General features: G+C 45.7%; 2 protein-coding genes across 5 annotated transcripts in view; one reads left to right on the top strand and one right to left on the bottom strand.

Annotated features, from left to right (window-relative positions):
• Nucleotides 1–10,092, bottom strand: part of ITPR1 (inositol 1,4,5-trisphosphate receptor type 1) — a 186,296-nt gene extending 176,204 nt beyond the window's left edge. The window contains exons 1-2 of the mRNA XM_087744237.1: nt 9,951–10,092; nt 9,110–9,187 (exon numbers count right to left, since the gene is read on the bottom strand). Coding sequence (XP_087600363.1) covers nt 9,110–9,129 — 20 coding nt within the window. The 5' untranslated portion in view covers nt 9,130–9,187; nt 9,951–10,092. The remainder of the gene's footprint in view (nt 1–9,109; nt 9,188–9,950) is intronic.
• SUMF1 (sulfatase modifying factor 1) overlaps nt 9,972–22,039 on the top strand; it is a 38,000-nt gene continuing 25,932 nt past the window's right edge. The window contains exons 1-4 of one of the 4 annotated variants that reach the window (XM_087744227.1): nt 10,242–10,349; nt 10,937–10,992; nt 15,177–15,350; nt 17,691–17,765. In XM_087744227.1, the coding sequence (XP_087600353.1) occupies nt 10,250–10,349; nt 10,937–10,992; nt 15,177–15,350; nt 17,691–17,765 (405 nt within the window). In that variant the 5' untranslated portion in view covers nt 10,242–10,249. Of the gene's footprint in view, nt 10,104–10,240; nt 10,457–10,936; nt 10,993–15,176; nt 15,351–17,690; nt 17,766–22,039 lie in introns of those variants that run through there. The other 3 variants (XM_087744228.1, XM_087744226.1, XM_087744229.1) reach the window with 3 other exon arrangements.

Below are 22,039 nucleotides of genomic sequence, written 5' to 3'. Positions count from 1 at the left end.
ATCTAACATCCTAACCCAGAAATTTGCTTCATCTGGCATTCAGTTTTCTCAGAGCTATTCACCATCCTTTGATAACCTGTTCAGCTGAACGATCAGTGAGATATGAACACTCAGCTTTCTGCAACACTCCTCACGTTGGCATTCTGGCATGTGAGGATGCAGTTACATTGCCACAAGCCATAAATCAGCAAAATAACACATACTTCCATGCGCATTTCTAACACATTTTTCTCTCTAGAGGGTTAACTTGCTCAGATCTGAAGTGACATTTTATTCTCCATGTAACACTGTTAGGAAGGAAAAATAAGTTCTGATCTCAGTTTTGATAGGCTTAACCAAAACCACAACTATGAAAAATGAAACTCAGAAGAGTTCAGAATCCACTGCTGAATTTTGCAGCTTTCCTCATTTGAATTACAGTTCCTGTAGTCTTCATTTTATCTTAATTTTTTTCCCAAAAGGAATTTGGTCCCATAAAACACAACTGCTCTGAAGACTTAGAAACATACTTTCTCAACAGGTACAGAACAAGCAAGAATAACACATGCTTCCTGAGGTTGCCTCTGCCAATCTATTGAGCAGTTGCAGCACCCTGGAAAGAGGGTTCTCCCTCCATACCCAGCCACTGTCCATCTGTGCCAAGACAGAGAACGAGGCAATAATCGCTGTAGTGCTTTTGTAGTGTCCATTGGGAACAGAAACCAGAGAGGAATATTGAGCCAGATCAAAGCTCATGCTGTTTGGCATCCTGCCTCCTGCAGCAGCCTCTGGGAGATGCACAGTGGAAAAGCACAGGAATCATTTTGAATAGCTATGGACACAGACAGGATCCGGCTTAGCAGCCCAGAGGCACTGCCCGCTAGCTTTTTTTTTTTTTCTCCTTTACAGCACCCAGTAAAGCAGCACCTGTCTGTACCCAGCATAGGCCACTACGTGAAACTGCTCAATGGCTTTTAACTCATCTTCTGTACTATCACACAAAGAAAGCAGAAAAAAGGCTCCAGGCTACTGAAGCAACAGAAAACAGTGAAGGTGCTATCTCAGCAACAGAAGAAACTAATTTGGAATGTACTGTAAGGCAGATTTTTACGAAACCGGATTAATACCATGGTTGCATTGTGACAGAAATGTTACATTTACATAACTTTCTAGCAGCACACCATTTTCTACCTCTAAACCCCTCTGGTCTCCATAAGCTGCTTTGGTGAAGCTGCCTTCCCTCACACTCACCCACGGGTGAGCGAGCAGCTCGTCTACCAGCTACTACAGAGCCACTACCCTCATCCCACCTCCCACGGGATCTTGAGATTCCTCCCGTCTTTAAGACATAATCCTACAACTATCTTGTATTTATGGGGTAATAATGTCTCAAAGACTCCTAGTACGCTCTGCAACTTGACACATCAGATACTCCTAAGGAGTACACTATGCACTGAAGAATTACCATGCACAGCATCGCAGGGGAACAGCACAGTCAACAACACAACCAGAACAGGCTACACCTGCTCTTCTGACTGCTTCATCGAAGGGCAGGTACAAGACAAAGGCTCCAGATACCTGCGTCCTGTTTTAAGCCTGCTTTATAGCACTGAAAAAGAAGTTTCACCTCAATACTGTCCATTTCAGCAATTTATCAGGAGAGACCAGCTCATCTTACAGCAGGCAGCTGAGAGTAGCTCCCGCTTCCAGAGTGGGCTTCTGGACCACACCAGTAGGTATCTGATCAGACACCGGGACTCCTACCTTTCCCCTGGCGCACGTGCACACAGTACTGGAGGAGCTGGAACCTTGCTTGCACATTTCATCCAAAATCTGCCACCCTTGCAGATGACTGGCCATATCACGCTGCCACGTTGTAATGCTCATTCAGCACTGCCTTTACAAGAAGAGTTACTATAAAATTAGACCAAGACATCACACCACACAACAGCAGGATGTCATGGTTTGCAGGTCTCACTCTAAGTTGCAATGGCACTTTTGAGCTGCCAGGACTTGAGATTATGTCTTACACGACTTTTCCTCTTTCTAGCCTACCTCACACACTGAGGTGATGTGAGAGAATTGACGGTGCCATTAGTAAGATCACATTACACCCCTCATTTATAACCAGAGACCACAGCTGTCCTTTACACCACTCTCCACCCTGGTTATCAGTCCCAGTACACCTCTTTCATCCAGCCGTTCTTACCCAGACCTGCAGAAGAAACCAAAGAACTAAAGAAATGCATCAAGTGCTCACCCCTTCAGTGTTCTTCACTAGGGCCTTTTCCACCCTCCAACGATGGTGTTCAGGACTAGCAAATCTCAGAAAAATATACTATTTCCCACAGTTAAGCTCCACCCCACAATTACAAAGACAAACCAAAGTTAGTCTTGCTGCTTGTTTACTTCCTAATTTATGAACCCCTGTAAGAGGAAACCAGATCACTCCCTATTTCAAGGCTTAATCAACGCTGCAAAACAAGCAGACGGGGAGACAATCTAAGCAAACACTTTAATCTTAGGGTGGAATAAGGTATTTTAACAACAACAACAACAAAATGTTATTGACAAGCAAAAGATGGCTTAAAGAACACATTAGAAATAACCAGCTCAGCAAACAGCTTACTTGACAGCACTCTTCTAACAGCTTGTTTTGAAAAACACCAGAACTGTGTTTTTCATTTCCACAATGACTCCTTTTTTGGTTTACACACACTGACAACTACACATTCACACAATTTCAAGTCACTGGTTTCCACAGCAGTCAACTTTCACATTTGTTTCATCAAGTGTCCTGTTACGCTGGAATTTTTGGCCTGATTGATGCCACCAGTTTTCTCCACTCACTGAACAACCAGTGTTGGACAACCAACACTTTGCTACAGTCACGACGCCATGCAATACTGTTATTGTTTCAGGCACTGGCCTTACACTGGCAAAATCACTGAGCATTTAGAACCTGGAACATTTGCCATGCAAGGAAATTGGCATAAAGTAGAGGTTCAGAAAATAAGCAAACAAAAAATCCAGTGCCTGGTAGCCCGTTAACTTAGCCACAGAGAAACCACTGAGGGCAAGAAATGGGTACTGGCTTCACATCGCATCCCACACTCATGCAGCTGAACCCTGCGAGGAAAGCAATTCAGACGCGGGCCTTTGGACTGGGCTCTGAGTCAGCGAGTCTTTTGGCTCGACAGGTTTGGAAGCCCTGGGATACCAGGCAAATTTCCGAGCACAGGAAAAGAAACTCAAAGGCAAATAACAAAGCGCACATTTAAGAAATAAAACACATGCACGGGTACTGGGCCTTATTAATAAATAAAACGAACAGCTACCACACACGCACACTACTCCACACACGACCTCAAATCACTAAATCTTCGTAGGGCAAGGATCTGGAGTGTATTAGCCACGTTTTCCCTTCCTGATTTGTGAGCAGCAACACCACAGCCCAATCCATCTGCAGTTGAGCAGGCACATGCGAACCGTTGCGCGGCGCATAAGGCAATACATTTGATACAGTAATTCAAACCTTTCACCTGTTGGAGTTTTTTTTTATACAAACTACTTCGAGCCAGACTGAACCCGCATGGGGCAAAGAGGTTTTATACTAGAGGGCAAAGCCTGACCGACCCCAAGCCATCGCTGCTGCATCGAGCCCACTGCTGCACGCAGCTGTACAGCGAAGCGCCCCTGCGCCCAGCGTAACACAGCACGGGCGCGTGGAGCAACAGGCGCACGTAGCCTCTCCGCACAGTCAGAGGAGCCACAAGGCAGTCTTCGGCCCCAAAACAACCAGCGTAACTCGCAATAATGGAGCTTTTAGCACGAAGGCATAAACCCGCTCAGAATTACAGCGCATCCCGCGTACATGGGGAATGCACATGTGTCCCTTCCCCCGCGCTGAAGTCCAGTTATTGTAGTCCAGGAAACAGCTAAATATTTGGCCTGTCAGACCAGTCGCCGAGACCCTCAGAAACATCCACCCACGGTTGCCCAGCTTTTGACCATTTAAGAATAAGATCGTCCATAGCCAAGTCCCCATCAGCGCTCGCAAGTGTTTACATAACGCCAAACATCCCTTGCAACTCTGCCTCAAGTACGAGAGGAAAAACACGGGGAAAGTTGGAGCGGGCACGCCGCTCCGCCGCCGAGGCCTCGGCCGTCCCGCGGAGAGGAGCGGCGGCGAGCCCCGGGCGGCGACCCCGGCCCCGGCCCGGCCCGGCCGCGCTCAGCCCTCCGCCCGCCACAGCTGCGCGCCCGCGGGCGATGAGGAGCCAGGCTCGGCTCCCCGCGGAGCCGGGAGGGCGGGGAGGTCTCTGCCCCGTCCTGCGGGGGCTCCCGCGGCCGCGCATCCCCGCCGAGCGCCGCTCCGCCGGCCCGGCCTCAGCACCGGCTCAGCACCGGTGGCGGGCGGCACCCCCCGGCCCCCCCGCCCCGCCCCGCCCCGGGCGGCCCCGCGCCCGCAGCCCAGCGGCGGCCCTGGTAAGGGGGCTGCCCCGGCGGCCAGAGCGGGGCGGGCTCGCCGCCTCCCTCCCTCCCTAGCCGCTGCCGCAGCCCCGGCTCTACCTGGCTCCGGTGGCGGCGGGGCGGGCTAGCGGCGACTCGGCAGCCCCATGCTGGCGGCGCGGCGCTGCCCGGTCCCGTTAGGATGGAGGCTGCGCCGAGCTCCCCCCGCCCGCCGCCGCCTCAGCTGCACATCCACATGGTTACTGCGCTCGGAGCTCGCCGCCGCGCCTTATATACCGCCGCGGGGCTCTCTGGGTAGCGGAGTCCTGGCGGCGCCGCGCCGCAGCGGGGGAGCGCCCCCGCGGGACTACAACTCCCGGCGTGCCCCGCGCCGCGCCCGAGCCGGCGGGACGGGGCGACCCCCGCAGCGGTGCCGGCGCCGCGGGCTCCCCGGGCCGGGGCTCCGCCGGCTGTCCGCGCCCGCCGGCGGCCCAGGCTCTCGCAGGTCTGTGGGTTCAAAACGTGTGGCGGCTCGGAACTATATTTCGTCCGGGGCGGGGGGTCGCAGAGAGCCCTGGCACCGGACGGGCGGCGGGAGACGCGTGGGACAGCGCTGCCCAGCAGCCGCCGAGGAGCGGCGGGGCGCAGCGGCACGGTGTCACCAGCCGCGTGAACTGCGAGAAAATCAAGCCAGGAAAAAATAAACTCTTAGTCAATGCAGGTCTTCGCGCGGTTTGGGAAGTGCAAAATAGCGGAGAGATCACGCTTAAGCCCCTGCGCTGACAGAGCAGGGACCGAGGTTTCGCAAGGTTGGTTGTGCACGCTGCTTCCACTTCTGGGGCAATTCAGCTCCTGGAAGAGCAGAGCCTTTTGCTGTACGGAAGCGTGGTAACCTGGGGCACACCAGCTGTTTCGCAGAAGAACAGTTTAAAACTTTGAAAGCAGTGAGTTTTACTTGGTTTCCTCTTCAGTAAGACTACCTGGCATCGGGATGCGCTAACGTTAACGCCTGTCTACCGACAACGCGACTTCAGCCAGAATGGCCAGCAGTGACAAAAAACAAGTAGTGTTTCCTTTTATTTATTTTATTATGCAATCATTTGTCCTTAAAATATTAGTCAAGGTATATCGTCCAAGACAATACTGTAATTTTTATGCCCTTTGTGGGTACAAGCTGCTGTGTTTGGCAGCACAAAGTGCCTCGCTGAAGCGGGCGCGATGTTTGCGCAGCAGAACTGCTGTATCACTTTAATTGGCATAAGGCGAAGAAAACGCTTCCCTCCTCTCGCTTCCACCCGCGCCTACCTGCTGCCTCAGACCACGGGTGGGAAACGGTGCGCAACTGCTGCCGCCACGCTCGCGCCTTGTTTCCCTCTCGACAGCAGCGCACCGCCGCTGGAGAAAGGGAACAAGTCTGGATCTGCCAGCGGTCCGATTCAACACAACCTACCGCTATATTGGTTCTTCGTTAAAAAATAATACCAGAGAAGTTGTGATTATGGCTACCAAGCAACAATATGCAGAAGTAGAAGTCCATGACTTAGGAATTTAAGCGAAGGTCAGTGAATAGAGTTCCATCATTTTCATAAATGGCTGCAATACTACAAGCCATTACTCATCAGAAATTTGGCAGAGTAATGGTGCCTAATATCATTAGGTAATCCTAATGAATTCTCATGTAATCAAATCTAATCTCTGGATGAGTTTAGTAGGCTGAGGACAGTGAACGGCTAGAACGTCTGGTGCTCTATGGCAGTGGCATAAGGGCTGTCACAACGAGCTTTGCCCACTGAACGCCTTTAGCGGCATGCCTTGCAATATCTTCATTACCGAGTGCTAAATAAGAGCAGCAGCAGTACATCAGAAATCGCGTGTGATGTAAGCCACAGTCTGGGGGGATTTCCCACAGACAGAGGATGAAGGGGTCCCCCAGTCACACCCACCCTGACAGTACGAAGTTCTGTGAATATGGGATGCACAGGAGACAGCAGAGGAGACCTGGGGACATTCTGCTCTCTCCCAAAGCCTCAGTTCGTTGTCCGAAGGGTTGCCTACCTCTCTCCATGCTTCTCCTACAGCAGTCATGTCATTTGTTTCCTGCTCCTTCTGCAGCCTACCAGTCCTCTGATCTTGCAGCCTCTCCCGAAGGTAGAATATCAAAGGCTACATTTTCTCTCATGGACTACATTTGCTTCTGGGTCTTGGTCAGTTCTTCAAAGGCTGTGGAGTTTGTGCTACTGAAGGCCCTTCAGCCATAATACCGATCAAGTACTGCAAAGAACTTGCTGGATCTGAAGGGGTACTGGCAAAGACAAGATAATAATGAAAATTTCCAACAGTGGACAATTTTTCCATTTCTCTTTGGGAACTTGCTTTGGGATGCTGCTGCAGGCACGGTGAGTTCATAAGGTTCCTATAATCTTACAGCTTTAAGAAGAGACGAAACAGTAGGGCAGTCTGGGAATGAAAAATTTCACACTCAGAAGTACCATAGAATTATTCTCTTAAAGCAACTGTTTCATTGATAATGTGAACCACAGCAGGTATCCCCTGAGATGGGGAGTCCGATTCGCTCAGTAGCAAACAAGGGCTTGGGGTTCGATCACACGCACATACGCAAAGAGGGTCTAAGAACTGCTCAAGAATTCGGAGAGGAAACAGTGAAAAAAATACTACTTGGTAGATAGCCCTTCAGTCTTTAGAGTGTTATAATATAAATGTTTAGCCCAATCACATATGTGATTTCAGTCACAGGAAAACACCTTGCCAGAGATTTTTTTTTTTGCTATTGGAGAACTCTGTTCTTTTTCTCCTTTTTGAATCTTATTCTGCTCCATTGCTACCTTATTTGTAGCAATTATGTGAATTCAGCATTGATGAAAGATAGGAAGTTTGAAGTCTTATTTGCCAAGAATAAGAACAATGTTATCTTGTTTTATGCTGCCAAATTTGCAATTAACTGTTGAATTCTTTGGACTATTTTGGACAGAAAGAAATCCAGCCCGCTGGGTGGGTTTGCACATTTTTTTGTCTCTGCTGTTGGTTCAGCTGCACCATCAGCAGCCCTGGAATTAAATTTAGAGCAGAAGATATTCCAGGCAGCCACCAGGACTCTAAGGATCAAACTGTCTAATCTTGCTCGTGGCTGGTCTTCATGATGAGGTAGATGATCACAAAAGCTTCCTGTCGTCAGAGCCTTCCATGCCAGCACTGCAGCACTAAGAGATGAAAAACACTACTAACAACAGGGATAAATGCTAGGCAACATCTCAGCTTTTCAGCTAAGGGCTGAAAAGTCTCTCATTTCTATAATATTTTACTAACAATGAAATCAGGATCTTAATCCTGAAGCATGGTACACTCAGTGCGAGGAAAGAGAATAACTAAACCCTGTGTGGAAGAGATTAGCTGCCTGTGAACAAATGACTTAGGAGCACAAACATGATCAATACATGACACCAGCAAAAGTTCTCAGAAGTCCTCAGGATTACAAACTAGGAGTTGGATGTTGCTCAGAAGCTAACTGTAATTGTAATTATTTCATCTAGTCTCCTGAGAGAATAAGGAACGTAAACTTTCCTGATGGAAGTACACAAATGATGCAGAAAAGAATTCTAGGAAAATGAGCAATGAGAATGAATATGTGGGCAAGATACACTAGAGAACAGTCCCAGCTCGTCAGAAATTAGCTGATTTTCTTCAATTTTATCATGACACAGCCAGAATCCCATGGCTTTAATAAGGGGAAGTTATCCTGGCAGACTGTTTTCAGTTCTAGAAGACTGTAGAATTTGGATTACCTAGATTTTGCTGTTATTTCAGTAAATTGCACTGGAAATTTGGAAGGAGAAAATAAGTTATATTTACTTTGCATTTTCACAGAGATTCATTAAAGCACAGGGCTAAGATCACTGTTTCAACATAAAAGGAATGTTTACATTTTCTTACCCTGAAGCAGCAAGGGTTGATTTTATAATTAAATTTGTATTCATTTGTTTTCCTGCACTCTGTTGCTTTTCTAAGTACGTCACAGGGCAAAAGGGACTAATGATGGATAATTGAAATGCATGCTTGTGAAGACTGCCAGCACTGTCATTTTACACACAGTAAAATTTCATACAGCAAATAAGAGTTGAGTACTGTTCCTTTCTAGCACTAATACAAAACAACAAAAACCCCCACCCCTCCTTCACTATGGCCATGCTTCTTTTTGTTGCACAGTCCTAATCTGACAGGGAAAAATTATATTAAATCTTTTGAATTAATATCCCACAGAATGAGTAAAGATTTCTTTCAGCATAGTGGAGGATCCAGAAGAAGATCCATTCTGATGACAGTTCTGAACAGAAGCTCCCATGCAAAGTAAAGATTTACATGACTGTTGTGGTTTAACCCGGCAGGCAGCTAAACACCACGTGCCTCTTCGCTCACGCCCCCCACAGTGGGATGGGGGAGAAAATCAGAAAAAAGGTAAAACTCATGGGTTGAGATAAAGACAATTTAATAGGACAGAGAAGGAAGGGAAAATAATAATGATAAAAGAATATACAAAACCAGTGATGCACAATGCAATTGCTCACCACCTGCTGACCGATGCCCAGCCTGTTCCCGAGCAGCGGCCGTGCCAAACCCCCCCCCCCAGCCAAATCCCCTCAGTTTTTTGTTTAGCATGACGTACCTTGTATGAGTCTCTGACATTAGTACTATCTACATGCTGTTGGCTGTCCTTCAGCTGCAGTTTCATTGCAGCAATTTGCTGCAAAAGAGAAAGAAAGAAGGAGCTTAAAACACACATGAATACTGATGGCCTCAGCCAGAGGCCAAGGCCACGAGAAGACTATCTTTGGCGCAAGTTACTAGCAATGATTTCCAAGAGAGTTTACAAAAGGGCCAGCCCTCACTTCTGCTGAGCAGTACCTCCACAGCTTGAACTTCCCCTTACTGTGAATATTGTTAAGTAACATAATCGGTCAACTACAATGACCCCTAGTTGCAGTTTTTGACATCTCAAAGTGAGAATACTTAAAGGTAGCATCTCTATTTCCCTATTTGTTACCCATGGAGGTGAAATGAGCACTAAACGACTGTGTTGTGCCAAGGGATTCTATGGATGGATAGTTAAATTATTTTTGGGAACACAGACCTATCTGCATTCATTTCATGTACATATTTTTCTCAAGCATGTTAATTGTTAGGTATGGGACCTACATCTCGAATAAACTTGAATACCATCTACATTAAACACTATCCGTTAGGTGCCAGAGCCCTGGGTACAGTGGCTGTGCAAAAGCACAGGTGTCCGTGCTTTATTTAGGCCACCTTTGCTCCAGCACCTCGTTATTTTCAGAGGAAGGCCAGGCGAACTTCGCATCCGAGCGGGGAATGCCTGGGGCGGGAGGCGGCGGGCAGCGCGGCCACCCCCGGGCGCGCCTGGCGGGGCGGGGCCGATGCCTCCCCGCTCCCTCGCTCGTCTCAGCGCCTCACGTACCTGTCGGAGACAACGCGCGCTCTACAAGTACCTGTGCGCCTCGCCTGCCGTGACACCGGCCCGGCCCGGCCCGCCGGGCGCTCGGGCGGAGCCGCAGGCTGCTCTTCGCGGGACTGCCGAGGCGCCTGCCCGCGGGGTCCCTGCGGGGGCCGAGCCAGGCGGCAGCGCCCCAGCTCCCCCTGAGGTGCGCGAACAGCCTCCCCGCGCGGCGGGAAGGGCGGGAACGCCCCCGCCGCCCGGCCTACCCGGGCCGCCGCGGTAGGCGGCGGTTGCCCCTTTAAGGCGCGGCTCGTCACCTGACCGCCGGCGGCACGTGGTGCCTCCGCCAACATGGCTGCGCCCGCGGCAGCCCGCGCCCGGCTGCCCGGCCGCCTCTTCCTGCTGCTGGGGCTGGCGGCGGCCGCCGGCGCGGCTGGGGAGGCGGCACCCGGTGGGGACTGCGGGTGCAGCGCCAGCCGGCGCGGCGACGGGCGGGAGGGAGCAGCGTGGCGGTACTCGGCGGCGGCGAGCGGCAGCCGGAGCGCTGGGCACGGGCCGGTGAGCGGCGGTTGTCGCCGCGCCCTGAGGCGGGAGGCCGAGCGCGCTGAGGAGGGGGCGGGCGGCTGCGGTGGCCCCGCGGGCTGGGCCGGGCCGTGGGGCGTCCCCGGCGGTGCTGGGCGAAGCAGGGCCTCCTGCGGTGCTCGGGGGGTGACGGAGAGCCCCGGGGGCGCGGGCTGCTGTGTAGAAACTCACGCTAAAGCTGCTTCGCAGCCCTCTTGGGCCTAATTCGTGAGAGCCTCTGCTCGGGCACGGGTGCCTCGGCTGGTCCCGTCTCGCTTTTCCAGCTCAGAGAGCCCGAGCGTCTCCCGGGCCGTCTGGGTGTTCCTGAAGACGGAGAGCGGCCTGGGCAGCGGTGCCCATGTCCTGGTGGCCTTGCCTGCATCCCTGCCCGTGTCCGCCCCGACCGCTCCTCCCTGGGCAAAGCTGAGACATGACAAACCGATTCGAGGTGTTTTTCTCGGCTGCTTGTTTTGGCAGGCCTCCCTGCACCTTTAGCTGGCCAACGCTGGGCGTACACATCCCAGAGTACTTGCGTAAGTGTGGCCGTCCTTTGTCGTACAGCCCAGGGCGGCGGTAGCTCTGTTAGTGTAGTCCCTTCCTTGGTGAACATCACTACTACTGTGGCTCTGGTGTGTCTGTCTGTCCCCCCATCTCTTTTAGGTCTGTGTTGGTATCAACGGAATTGAAATGCTGACGAGTGGTATGTCGGGTGTCTTGTGTGTATTTCAGCAAAGCTGTCATTTATGTACCTATATCTAGATATCTTTTCAGGTTTTCTTCAAGCAAAAGTCTCTTTAATTGCTTATTCTCTTCTATTGCTGCTGCTGTTGCTGCTCTTCTGAAAGACACCATCCAGAGCTGAATGCGCCTTCCTGATGAAGGCAGTGTTTAACATGGGTTGATGTGCTATGACGGTGCTTACTGCAAAGGGATGCTGAGACTTTTTGTATCACTGGAGACCAAATGCCTCACTGGATGAGGTATCTTCAGTCATTAGAAATGGGATTGCTGTTTCAATTCATGAAAGGTGCTAGTAAACTTTGGCAGACAAAATTATATCACAGCAGGCTTGGTTCTTGTTCTTGTGCGAGATGGCTTGCAAATAGTAAAAATGTGAGGGGCTGCCTCTCTAATTGGCAGTATATTGTGGTATAACACTGGGAAGCTGTGTCAGCTTGGAAAAAGCCTGTGTCACACAGGCAGTGTGTTACCAAGTAAAGGGAAGGATGCACAGTGGTAATTATGACTTTACTACTGCAGGCTGCACTTAAGAAATTTGAGAATATTTAAAGAGTATGAATTAAATAATCTGTATTGCACTTGGGCTCTATGTCACTGATATAAATTGCATGTAATAAATTTTGGCATTTCACTGTGGGTCTCACTGTAGGGTGAAAAAAATCATTTGACTCTTACTTTATGCAAGGAAGCTGGCAACTTCAACAGCAGATAATGAAAACTAGTTGCTGCTGGATTTTAAGCTGTAGTCACAACATAACTTGATTATGCTTAGCTGGAAAACATTTTTACCAGAAGGGAAGTGAGGGGAAAAATTGGCTTCTACCTCAACCACAACTGAGATGAATTATTTCTGCTACGTCTTTAGAAATGGGGAGCTAGTACTTTAGTGGGTCTGCTCTACATTACCATAATACTTTCAACACAAGTATTATCATAGGCAAACGTGGTCCCTGTTGTTGAGGTTGGGCTGCATGTGCTAGCTAAGTAATACTGTGAAGATGCAGGCAATTTTTGTTGCACACTCTACCTAATATAGTAAATGATGTATCTGTCAGCCTCTGCTGTTGGATTTCTACCTCCATAGTTCAACTTTGATATTTATTAGAGATTACTTCCTCAGTTTTAGCTACTGGTATTTTAAAACTGGATGTTAAAGCTGCTTAATTAACTATACAAATGCGGTTTCTGGATGTGATGTCTATGCAGAAAATCTGTTCTTTACTTAGTGTTGTATTCCGCCGTTCTCAGCTGAAGAGCGCTGTCAGATGTCTGAGCCTTGCAGCCTATGATGTGGTGTTATCATAAAGCTGGCTGTCAAAGGCAGGTTCTATTTCCAAACAGGAGGTGGAGCTGTGAAATGAGCCTTGGTGGGGGAGGATAACCCTGTGGAATCAATATTTGGTATCAGTGTTGGACATGACACTGGTTGACATGCCAGAAGTCTCAGTTGTAACTGTGTGAGAGGGCTGCAAAAGCCGAAGGTTCATAAGGAAGCCTTTGGACATTCCTAGCGGAACATACACTGGCAATCTTGAGATTTTTTAGGTTTTGGAAATGAATCTAGGCTGCAAAGCAAGAGTTAATTTTTCACATGCTTTTAGACAGCAGCTCACTAGTGAGCTCTGAATCTTGCTTTGAAGACTGCTTCAAGGAGTTGTTTTAGCTACAGTGGGTTGGAAAGAGATTGGAAGGAAGGAAGTGGTGCAGCTTCGTACCACATTGTCATTCCCTAAGTCCTAAAAAATGTAAGCAAATTTATCCTGAAGCCCTTTTATGGATTCAGTTAAAGGCAATCTGTAAGTGCTCAGATTCTTTTTAGTGGAGAAAAAGTTATGAGGATGCAGCTAGCTTCAAATGTGATTAGTTCAAAGGAAAAAGTATTTGTAGCACTTCTTACAGGCCTTTTGCAAGTTGTGTGAATTTTAAGTGTCGCTGGGAGAGACCCAAGCAAAAGGAGAGATCTATAGTGGAGAAGAAACAATGAAATTGGCTATGTAGGGTTATGTCAAATACTCCAAATTCTCTTAAGAATAGGGAGAGGTGCTAGAGAGCTGATATGAACATAAATAACAGTAAACTCCAGAAGTTGGAATGTAACTAATTATTCTTTTTGTCTTCCTGGTTTGTGAGTCAGTGTGGGCATCCAGATAAACTGTTTTGGTGAAGCATTGAACTTTATGAAGAGAATCTTGTGAAGTAAGAAAAAACCCAAGAAATTTCAACTATAGAAGCATCAAGGTCCTATAATCTAGGCCGTGCTGCAAAACGGCTATATGTACGAAGTCCATCTTTGGTTCTGTGAACCTCCCTCTTCATCTGAATAATGTCACATCAGTTCACATTTTTTACAATCTTGTCTTTACAGTTTGGCTACTTTTAATGTACATGTTGCTATTGTGTTATTCCACTAAATGTGTATGGAATTTTGTTTGAACTCTCATACATTTAAAAGCCAGGCTTCTTTTTCTGTCAGAACTTAAACTGCACTTCTGGAGTAGTGTTAGAAGCGTGCTACTCTGGAAACTTCTCTCTCAGTGAATATTTCTGTTATTGGACTTGAATTTCCTGCATACCGAACATCAGGATCTTGCAAAAAAAAAAAAAAAATGCTGGCTTAGAACTGGCTTTGTTCATCGTAGGTTCTGTCACTGGTCTGCCTGCTTGAATTCCTTGTAAGAGTAGTGTGTGATCACAGATCACTGCCAAGGTACGTTCAGGAGCAATGTGATATGCCAGATTATTTCCACAGTGGATGCCTATGTCAGTGCTGGCTGGCTTTTTTGGGGCTCACCCACTCACAAACTTCTGACCGTTGCCAGAGGATGAGTGAGGTGGCTGAATTCAATGTGAGTTAGGGGGTGAAGGTAGCTCAGGAATACCGAAAAGAAAGGAGAAGGAGTTTTCTTCCCCAATTCTTTCATCTGTTGATGATGGGTTGGGTAACTTCTTGGCAAGCGAGCTCTTGGGTAGCGTCAGCCCTTGAAACATCACCTGCCCATTGGGAAGATTTTATGCATCCTGAGCTGTCATTCTTCATTCCAGCACAGGCTTCTGAGCAGGGATCATGGGTGCTCTTGTTTTTTGGGTGAACTGCTTCTTGGGTGAGGAGTGCATTGCTCAGTCTGTGGTCTTTAGAGGGCTCTCAGGAAGCATCTGATGAGGCATGACAAGACCTCTGGAACCTTTGTCTTCCTGGAAAGAGCCCACAAAATCTGAGGGGAAAATGTCTTTTATTTCTCTGGAAACTGGCTGAGGCCTTAAAGGGAAAGCATTTTATTGAAATAGTTAAAATGTTGTTCTGTCACTCATCCTTCATTTCTGAAGCTTGAGGCTCTTGCCCAAGGCCAGTCTTCCAGAGGAGTGGAATATAACTGACTTGAAAGTTTGTCTCGTCTTTGGCCCGCAGAGCTGCAGGTGCTGTGTCTACCTGCCAGTTAGCAGCATGGTTGGTAATAAAATGCTGCACGTGCCTGTTATTAAATGAAAAACCACGTGTAGTTAGTATGCAAAGAAGCATAGGCTTGTCTACAGAAGAGCACTTTACAGTTTCATAATCTCCAGATTCTTCATTGATGCATCAAGCCTTCCTAGAAATAGTGAAATACCAAAATTCCTCATCTGAAAATGAATAGAAAGGACTCTGGACTGTTTCTTGGCTCTTAGGTTCAGTAAGGGAACATGTCTCTCCTCATTAGAGCACAGGCATTACCCCCAGTAAAAGTTCTGAATTACCCAGACTTCATGTAGAAAGAGCTAAAAATGGGGGGTTTGTTCTCAATTTAAGTTCTGCTTGCTATTTCTTCCAAACAGGTGGTGATCAAGATGCCACTGTTGCCATTTTGTTGTACTGCTTTTGTCTGTGAAATGCTGCTAAAAGCAAAAGTACCTCCAAAGATGAGGTGGAGGAGGAGTAAGAGCAATAGGACTTTTTCAGTCTTTCATTTTCATAATCTCTTGGGTGGTGTTTTCTCTGCAGATGGTCGCTATTCCAGGAGGAGCGTTCACAATGGGCACTGATGAGCCTGAAATACAGCAAGATGGAGAATGGCCTGCTAGAAGAGTCCACGTTAACAGTTTCTACATGGATCAGTATGAGGTCAGCAATGAGGAGTTTGAGAGATTTGTGAATTCTACTGGGTACGTTACTGAGGTAAGGCAGAAAGGTATACAGTCTCCTGCCATCTTTCTTTGTGTTGGCAAAATCCCCATTAAAAACTCAGGCTTTTCTTTTTTGAAGTATGAATACTTGCTTGGGATTTGCATACTGGAATGTTTCTGATGTATGTAGTGTAGAGAGAAAATTGGCTTGCCTTGCTGTCCAGGGGTCTGTCAGGGCATTTAGATGTATAGTGTTACATTTAGTAAGTGTCTTGATGCCTGAACTGATATCTTCCCTGCAGTATGACCGAGGCAGCCGGGGTGAAGCTAACAGGTGGCTGAAGATGTCTATGCAGGATTTTTTGGGGTTGGTGGTGTTGGGCTTTTTTTGACCTTTGGGTCCTAGGACATCTTTGTACTAGTACAGCTATGTTGTTAGATTCTCCTTACTTTAGAGGAACAGGGAGAAGGGATTTAAAAACCTGTGATAGCCAAGGACTCTGCAGGCTGGTTCAGCACAGCTACTTGCTAATGAGCTGAGCAATAGAAAGCCCTGCTGTCTAAAGAAGGCATAATAGCAAGTATAATAATAGTTTTGTGCATGTTACTGGGAACAATGGAGTAAGAAAGAATATGTTAAGGTTCTTCCAAGAAAGAAGCTACCTGTGCTTGAGGCTCTGCTCTTTCCTGACAGTTGACTGTTCCTACGCAACTTTTATAAAACCCTAAGAGGCCTTTTAGGCAAATAAAAGCCTCGGTAATGATCAGGTCTCAAAGGAGGCACTTTGCTGAATTTACTTGATAAACTGGTTCTCAATTGGAAGACAGGATCCTTCTGGTTGGATGAGGGGCTTCTTTTATCTACGGAACTATTTCTGGTTTTAAGTTCTTCACTCAATAATTATGAAAAAAGGTTGCTTAACAATTTTGAGTTTGAACAGGGCTTACTTGTTGCAAACAGCTGCTGGAATGAGCACACGTGCAGTGGTATTTGAATGTAGCACTGCATCAGATGGAGTCTGTTTCAGACAGTGCTTCATGGCTCAGCTGGTGTAGTTGGGTGTTCCACTTCCACTTTCTCCCTTCCCCCCCTCACATGGGGCCCCCTTACGCTGGATTTGGAAAAATAAACTCTAACAGAGTTAGAGTAAACAGCACTGATTCTGCAGGGTTTTTTTGGGGATGCAGCTGAGCTGCTTTTTGTGTATTTAAATAATGCCCACATTACTTACTGTGGGTGAACAGAGCCAAACTACTTCTTGGTTTTCTTTTATTAAGGACTAGGCTGAACTCCAGTGGCAAATGAAACCTGAAAGTAAATAGAAAGCTGAAGAAAAGAATCTCCGGATGGACAACTATCTTGTTGAACCAAAAGTATTTTTAAACAAACTTAAAAAAAAGCCCTTGATGGAGGCTGTCAGACTGAAGTCTGGGGTCCTTTACGTGACAAACCTGTTTGCCTCTGTCTGGGTTTTTCAAATTGGGCAGGAGAGAAAAAAAATAAGTATCTTTTTCTTCTCTTTGATAAACCTGTTTGCATCTTTGAGTGGGTCTTTCAGATTGGGCAAGTGAGAAATTAAGTATTTTTTTTCTTCTCTTTCTTTTCTGAAACTGAATATATAAAGATTACGGTCATATGCTAAAACTTCTTGCAATTTGCGTGGTGAATGGGATCCTTCTTTCAAACTGTGCTTCTTGAAGAGTTCTGAGCATGCAGAAGCAGCTCATGGTTATCATTTTCAGTCTTTGAATGCCTGTAATAAAATGAAGAAATGGAGAAGGGCAAATGTGTTGAATTCTGATAACATGTTTTGACTTCCCTAGTATATCAATTCACTTAGTTTACCAAGGGGAGAAAAAACCCTATGTTGGTATTGTGTGCTACGATTCATTGAAATTATTTGTATTGTTTGTTTCTTTTGGCTTTATATAATGCTAGATATGATGATTGGGTTACTTTTAACTCTTCTGTTGTTGTTTTAACAGCACTTTAAAACATGGTGCTAATGATGATGAAGGTGCAGTAAGTGACAAGGCTTAAGTCTTTTATTGTGATTCCCAAAGGAAGAGAAATGAAATATGCCCTTGAGTGTTCGATTATTGACTGTAGCGTTTTAAAGCAGTTGGGACAATTGGAACTGTATTTTTAATTACTAAAAGTAAAAACATTTGCAGAAGCTCTGTGAGCTGCCATTTGTCTAGTGACTGTTGAAGAATGACATCCAGAGATAAAATGCTTTCTCTTCTGTTCCAAAATAGCTTCCTTGAAAGACAACTCAAAATTACTATTGGAATTTCCTTATCCTTGATAAAATAAAGCTGTAAATGTGAGTGGCGTTTTAAGAATAACATTCCTTTGATAATAGCATTGAATCTTTTGCTCTTTCTATAGGCAGAGAAATTTGGCGATTCCTTTGTGTTTGAGGGAATGCTGAGCGAAGAAGTGAAGGCTGATATCCACCAGGCAGTGAGTAACACAGCAGGGTAAAACTTACTTAGCAATCACTGGGGTAGATGTGTTAGAAATTATGGCAATAATATCTAAATTGTGTGATGTTCCCAAAGCCTTGTAGAAAAATGGGGTTTATGGAGGAATATTTGATCTACAATAATTGCCTCCCTCAAGTGTGGAGGATTTACAGTCTATCCTCTGGTTTCTTTCTTTTTTTTTTTTTTAAACAAACAAACAATTAAAAAATCTGCTCCTGGCTAGCAAAAGTTAGTATTGATGCCTTCTTGTCTTTTTTTGCCTCCTAAATGAGAGATATTTAGGACTGTAGTAAGTGGTGCAGATATAAGGCTGATGTCAGTAGCAGCTCTGCTGAGTGATGCGCTGTGTAGGCAAAGAACAGGAGTGCTTCTGGCTCCAAGAGCATGTGTACATGTGACTGGCATGCTCTGCCAATGTAGTCTTATGTCCAAAGTGGTTAAATCCTGGATCCTACTGATTTAAGAAAATGAGGATAATCTGTGTATCTGATATGATAGCGATGCTTGCATGAGTGCTTTTTCTAAGTTAACTAGAGGCAAATATTCCAAAGAAGTGACATTTCTACAGCAGACCTAAGTCTGTAAGCCATTCGCAACAGAATAAGGAGTCTTAAGTTTACTGTGCTTCCTGCATCTTTGTAGAAGATCCTGTATACCTTGCCGTTTTTTCAGTTTCCTTCATCTTGCTAGGGCAATATAGTGATCCTAGTAGGTGCCATGCTGATTAAACTGGAGCAGATCCAGTTTTCCTGTTGAGTGGAAGTGAATATTGGTTTAAAAAAAAAGTTGAGTAGCCAAGCTTTCCTGCCCCCCCTTCCCTTTTTTTGTTGTGAATGTGTTGCGGAGCCTTTCTTAAGCTTCATCTACCTCCTCCTTAACCTTAACAGGTCACTTAACCTTTACAGCTCCCGATAGTAAGTAGGTTATGTCTTGTCATCTCCTGGATGAATTTATCTGCTTTGAGCAGAACTTTGGACAAGATGACCTCCTGAGGTCCCTTCCCATCAGAATTATCCTCAGATCTGATGAACACGCTGCATTTCCAGATCTCTTATCCCATGCCTTTAAAAAGACCTTAGAAATGAAGCATTCTGATGTGCGTAGTGTGGCAATTTTGGGGGGTGCATGGCTTCAAGTTGCATTTACTCTGGATGGGAATGTCTGCTTTTTGGTTAATTTTCTTTTGGATCAGCAAAGCTAACTTGGCTCATTCTGCAATTGCTTGAATCAACACAGGGAAGCAGGGTGTACACAAGGAATAGGGTAGCAAAAGGATTGAAACTGCATCTTTTGGCAATGCTACAGTTAGTTATAAGTAAGTATTAAGTGAAACTGCACCTGTAGAGGAGCACAACTTTTTCTTTGAAGGTAGAATAAATGCAGATGGGCTCATCCCATCTTCACAACAGAAAATTCAGCTGTCAGTATTAAAGAAATTCTTTTTCCTGCCCTAGTTCTGTGATGCAGAAATCCCTAAATCAGGCTCTCTGCTTTGAAACAAACAAACCCTAAAAATGCTGGTATAAGCTCAATCTTGGCTATTTGTATAAACACAGAGAAAGTGTTGGGAGCCGCTTTCCTGGGTGTGTCAGCCAAATTTTGAAGTGTTGGCTGTAATGCTAACAGAACAAGTATTATGCCAGAGAGCTGGAATGGAGCCCAAACTGGTCTTTTTGGCTGCTGCTTTACAAAGGTTTTCTGTATTTATTAAAAGTAAACTTTAGGAGACTGTCCTTTTGCCACGTTTTTCAGTATTTATTATTGGGTCATTTTGCGAGTTACTGGCATGGAGAGCATTGTCAGAATAGGCGCAGAGAAAGATTGTACTAATCGTTTTGGTAAAGTGATCTGGAGAATAGTGACTGCCTGCCTTGTAGTTTGGCACTTCTTGACTTTATGCTGATGCTGTGGACAAACTTATGTTCTAAAACATGGTAATATTGTGAGGAGGTGAAAAAGAAACTAGAAGCTGCTTTTCTTCCTTCTGTCTGCCTGCCCCCTCACCAGCTACATGCCATGATATCCAGCTTCTAGCAAGGAACTTCTGTCTGCAAGGAGAAAGTGTCAGAAGGCAGCTCAGTGGTAGAGCTGGAAAGAGAACTCTAATGTCTGAAGATACAGCTTAGAATTTTATCTGTGTATGCTTCTGCCTTTCAAAACTGTGTCTTTTTGATGTTCCAATATGCATTTTCTGTGAGAGGTTATAAGTGCTGAGAGTACTGTGCAGATCTTATTTGTTTTGAGGGTCTTTGGTTTTTGTGACAGTGCAATTTGTAGACTAGAACAAGCAAACGTCTTTTAATTGCAGGGAAGGGAAGCATCAGCCATGGGGATGTGGTGTTGGAATATAATGTAGTCAGACTGCTTCTCGGACAACCACATTCTGTGCAGGCCATGCTTATCCCAGCTAATTGAAACTAATAAAATGCATTAGCAGTTTGCTATAGATGATGCTTTCAAGAAACAAGTCTCTATAGACAACTTGCAAGAAACTTCTTATTGCTAAAATGCAGAAGCATCCCAACTATGGGGCAGGGACTTTAAGGCTTCTGCAAAAGCAAATTCTTCCTAGGGATCTGCAAGCTTAAATTAAACAACAGAAAATAAAAGTTAGCTTCTTGTTACATTGCCCAAAATGTTTAAATTCTACTAGTGTCTGCTGGGGAAAAAATGGTGAAAGGAATCTAATGCTATTCAATTACTTAAAAAAAAAAAAAGTGAGCACATTTAAAAACTTGGTTACTGCAGTGTAACCATTCAAATGTAATCAGAAAAAGTGTAAATTGCATGAAATTGGTTTGCATCAGCAGATAGTAATGATCAGCAATAGAGAAGATTAAGGCTTTTTTCTCAATGTATACCTTAGTCAACTAATATTTTAGTTTGTGGTATATACCTTTTTGAATCATACCTATCGCCACGAAAAGCAGCAATAAGATATAAACATTGTTGTGTTACTGGTACTGAAAATACCTCCACCAAACTGATGGGAGAAAGGACTGTGTTTTTACTTTGCCTTAGTGGCTCAGACATGTTTTGATAAGGCTTTTCTCCAGCTGAAGCACAGGGGTGCTAAATGCAAATGTGAATATAGGGGAAGAGCAACAGGAATGTGTGTTTTGGAAGTAGTATTTCATATGCAGTGAAAAAATTGGGGAAAGGTGGAAGGGAAGATATTGAACTAAATGGTATACCACAGCTCCGATAAATAATGAGGTGCACGTGTCTGTTGGAGTATCTGGGGGGTTTGCTCTGTTTGGCCACTTTGGCTTCTCCAGTTCTTAAACCAGACAAATTTATCATAGGCCCCGAAAGGAAGCGGGCAGCTGAATTAGAACAGAGGTGGGGCTGGTGAAAGATAATGCAGGAGCAAACCAGCTTAGCACGTAGAATAATTGTTGGAGCTTTGGGTGTGCGTTTCCTGGAGGTGAGGTGGTCTCCTAGATAGCCACTGCGACAGGAATGTAGGTTGGACCTAACCCTCCTCTGGAAGGGAAACAGTAAAAAGGGGTGTAGCAGCCAATAATTGAATTGTTCTAGATTTCTGGGAACTTGAGTTTTAGTTTTGGCCTCTAGGTTTGCGGTGGTAATGTGGCAGAGAGCGAAAATTTAGCACTGTAGCAGATGAGGGTGTTACCGATAGAATTGGCAAGGACTTTTTCAAATAAAAAAAAGGATTTTCTGGGGCGAGGGTGGAAAGTCCTTTGAAACCAAAATGTTTTGTGTGGGCTTAACAAGTTTTGATAGCTTCACATATTAAAATCTGTTCTCAGACTTGCAGATTAAAACCAACTACTAATTACTGCATCTATTACAGCTATTAAGTTACGGCCTTTCTTGGGTACTTGGCCTTTGGCTTAGATGTCATAGATAAAACACTGCCTAGAATTGCCAATAGCTTGGCACTTGCAGATTTTTTTTTTTCTTTCCTTCTCTTTTTAAGGGAATTTGGAGAAATGGAAAAAGTTCAAAATTTAGAGATTTTGCTATTCTGATTTTATGATGAAACTGTTTTCCTGCTGTTTTATCTCCCTGACTGAGTTAAGGAGGAAGTAGAGAGGGGGAAATGCATGCCCAGTGCTATTATTCCATGGCATTGTAAAATGCCATTTATATGCCATTTTAATGTATCCTAGAGCAAAAAGCATGGGGATTGTGTCTGTGAAATGAGAAGGTACTGAGGCGTGCTTGCCAGTGAGGGGATTTAAGAGCTCTTGCAAATAACTGCAAGAGTTTCGCTTGCTGTGCAGC

Source organism: Nipponia nippon, unplaced genomic scaffold, assembly GCF_047370975.1.
Source record: "Nipponia nippon isolate SJK-2023a ecotype South Korea unplaced genomic scaffold, ASM4737097v1 scaffold_9, whole genome shotgun sequence".
Taxonomy (NCBI): Eukaryota; Metazoa; Chordata; class Aves; order Pelecaniformes; family Threskiornithidae; genus Nipponia; species Nipponia nippon.
This window is presented reverse-complemented; position numbering and strand designations above follow the sequence as displayed.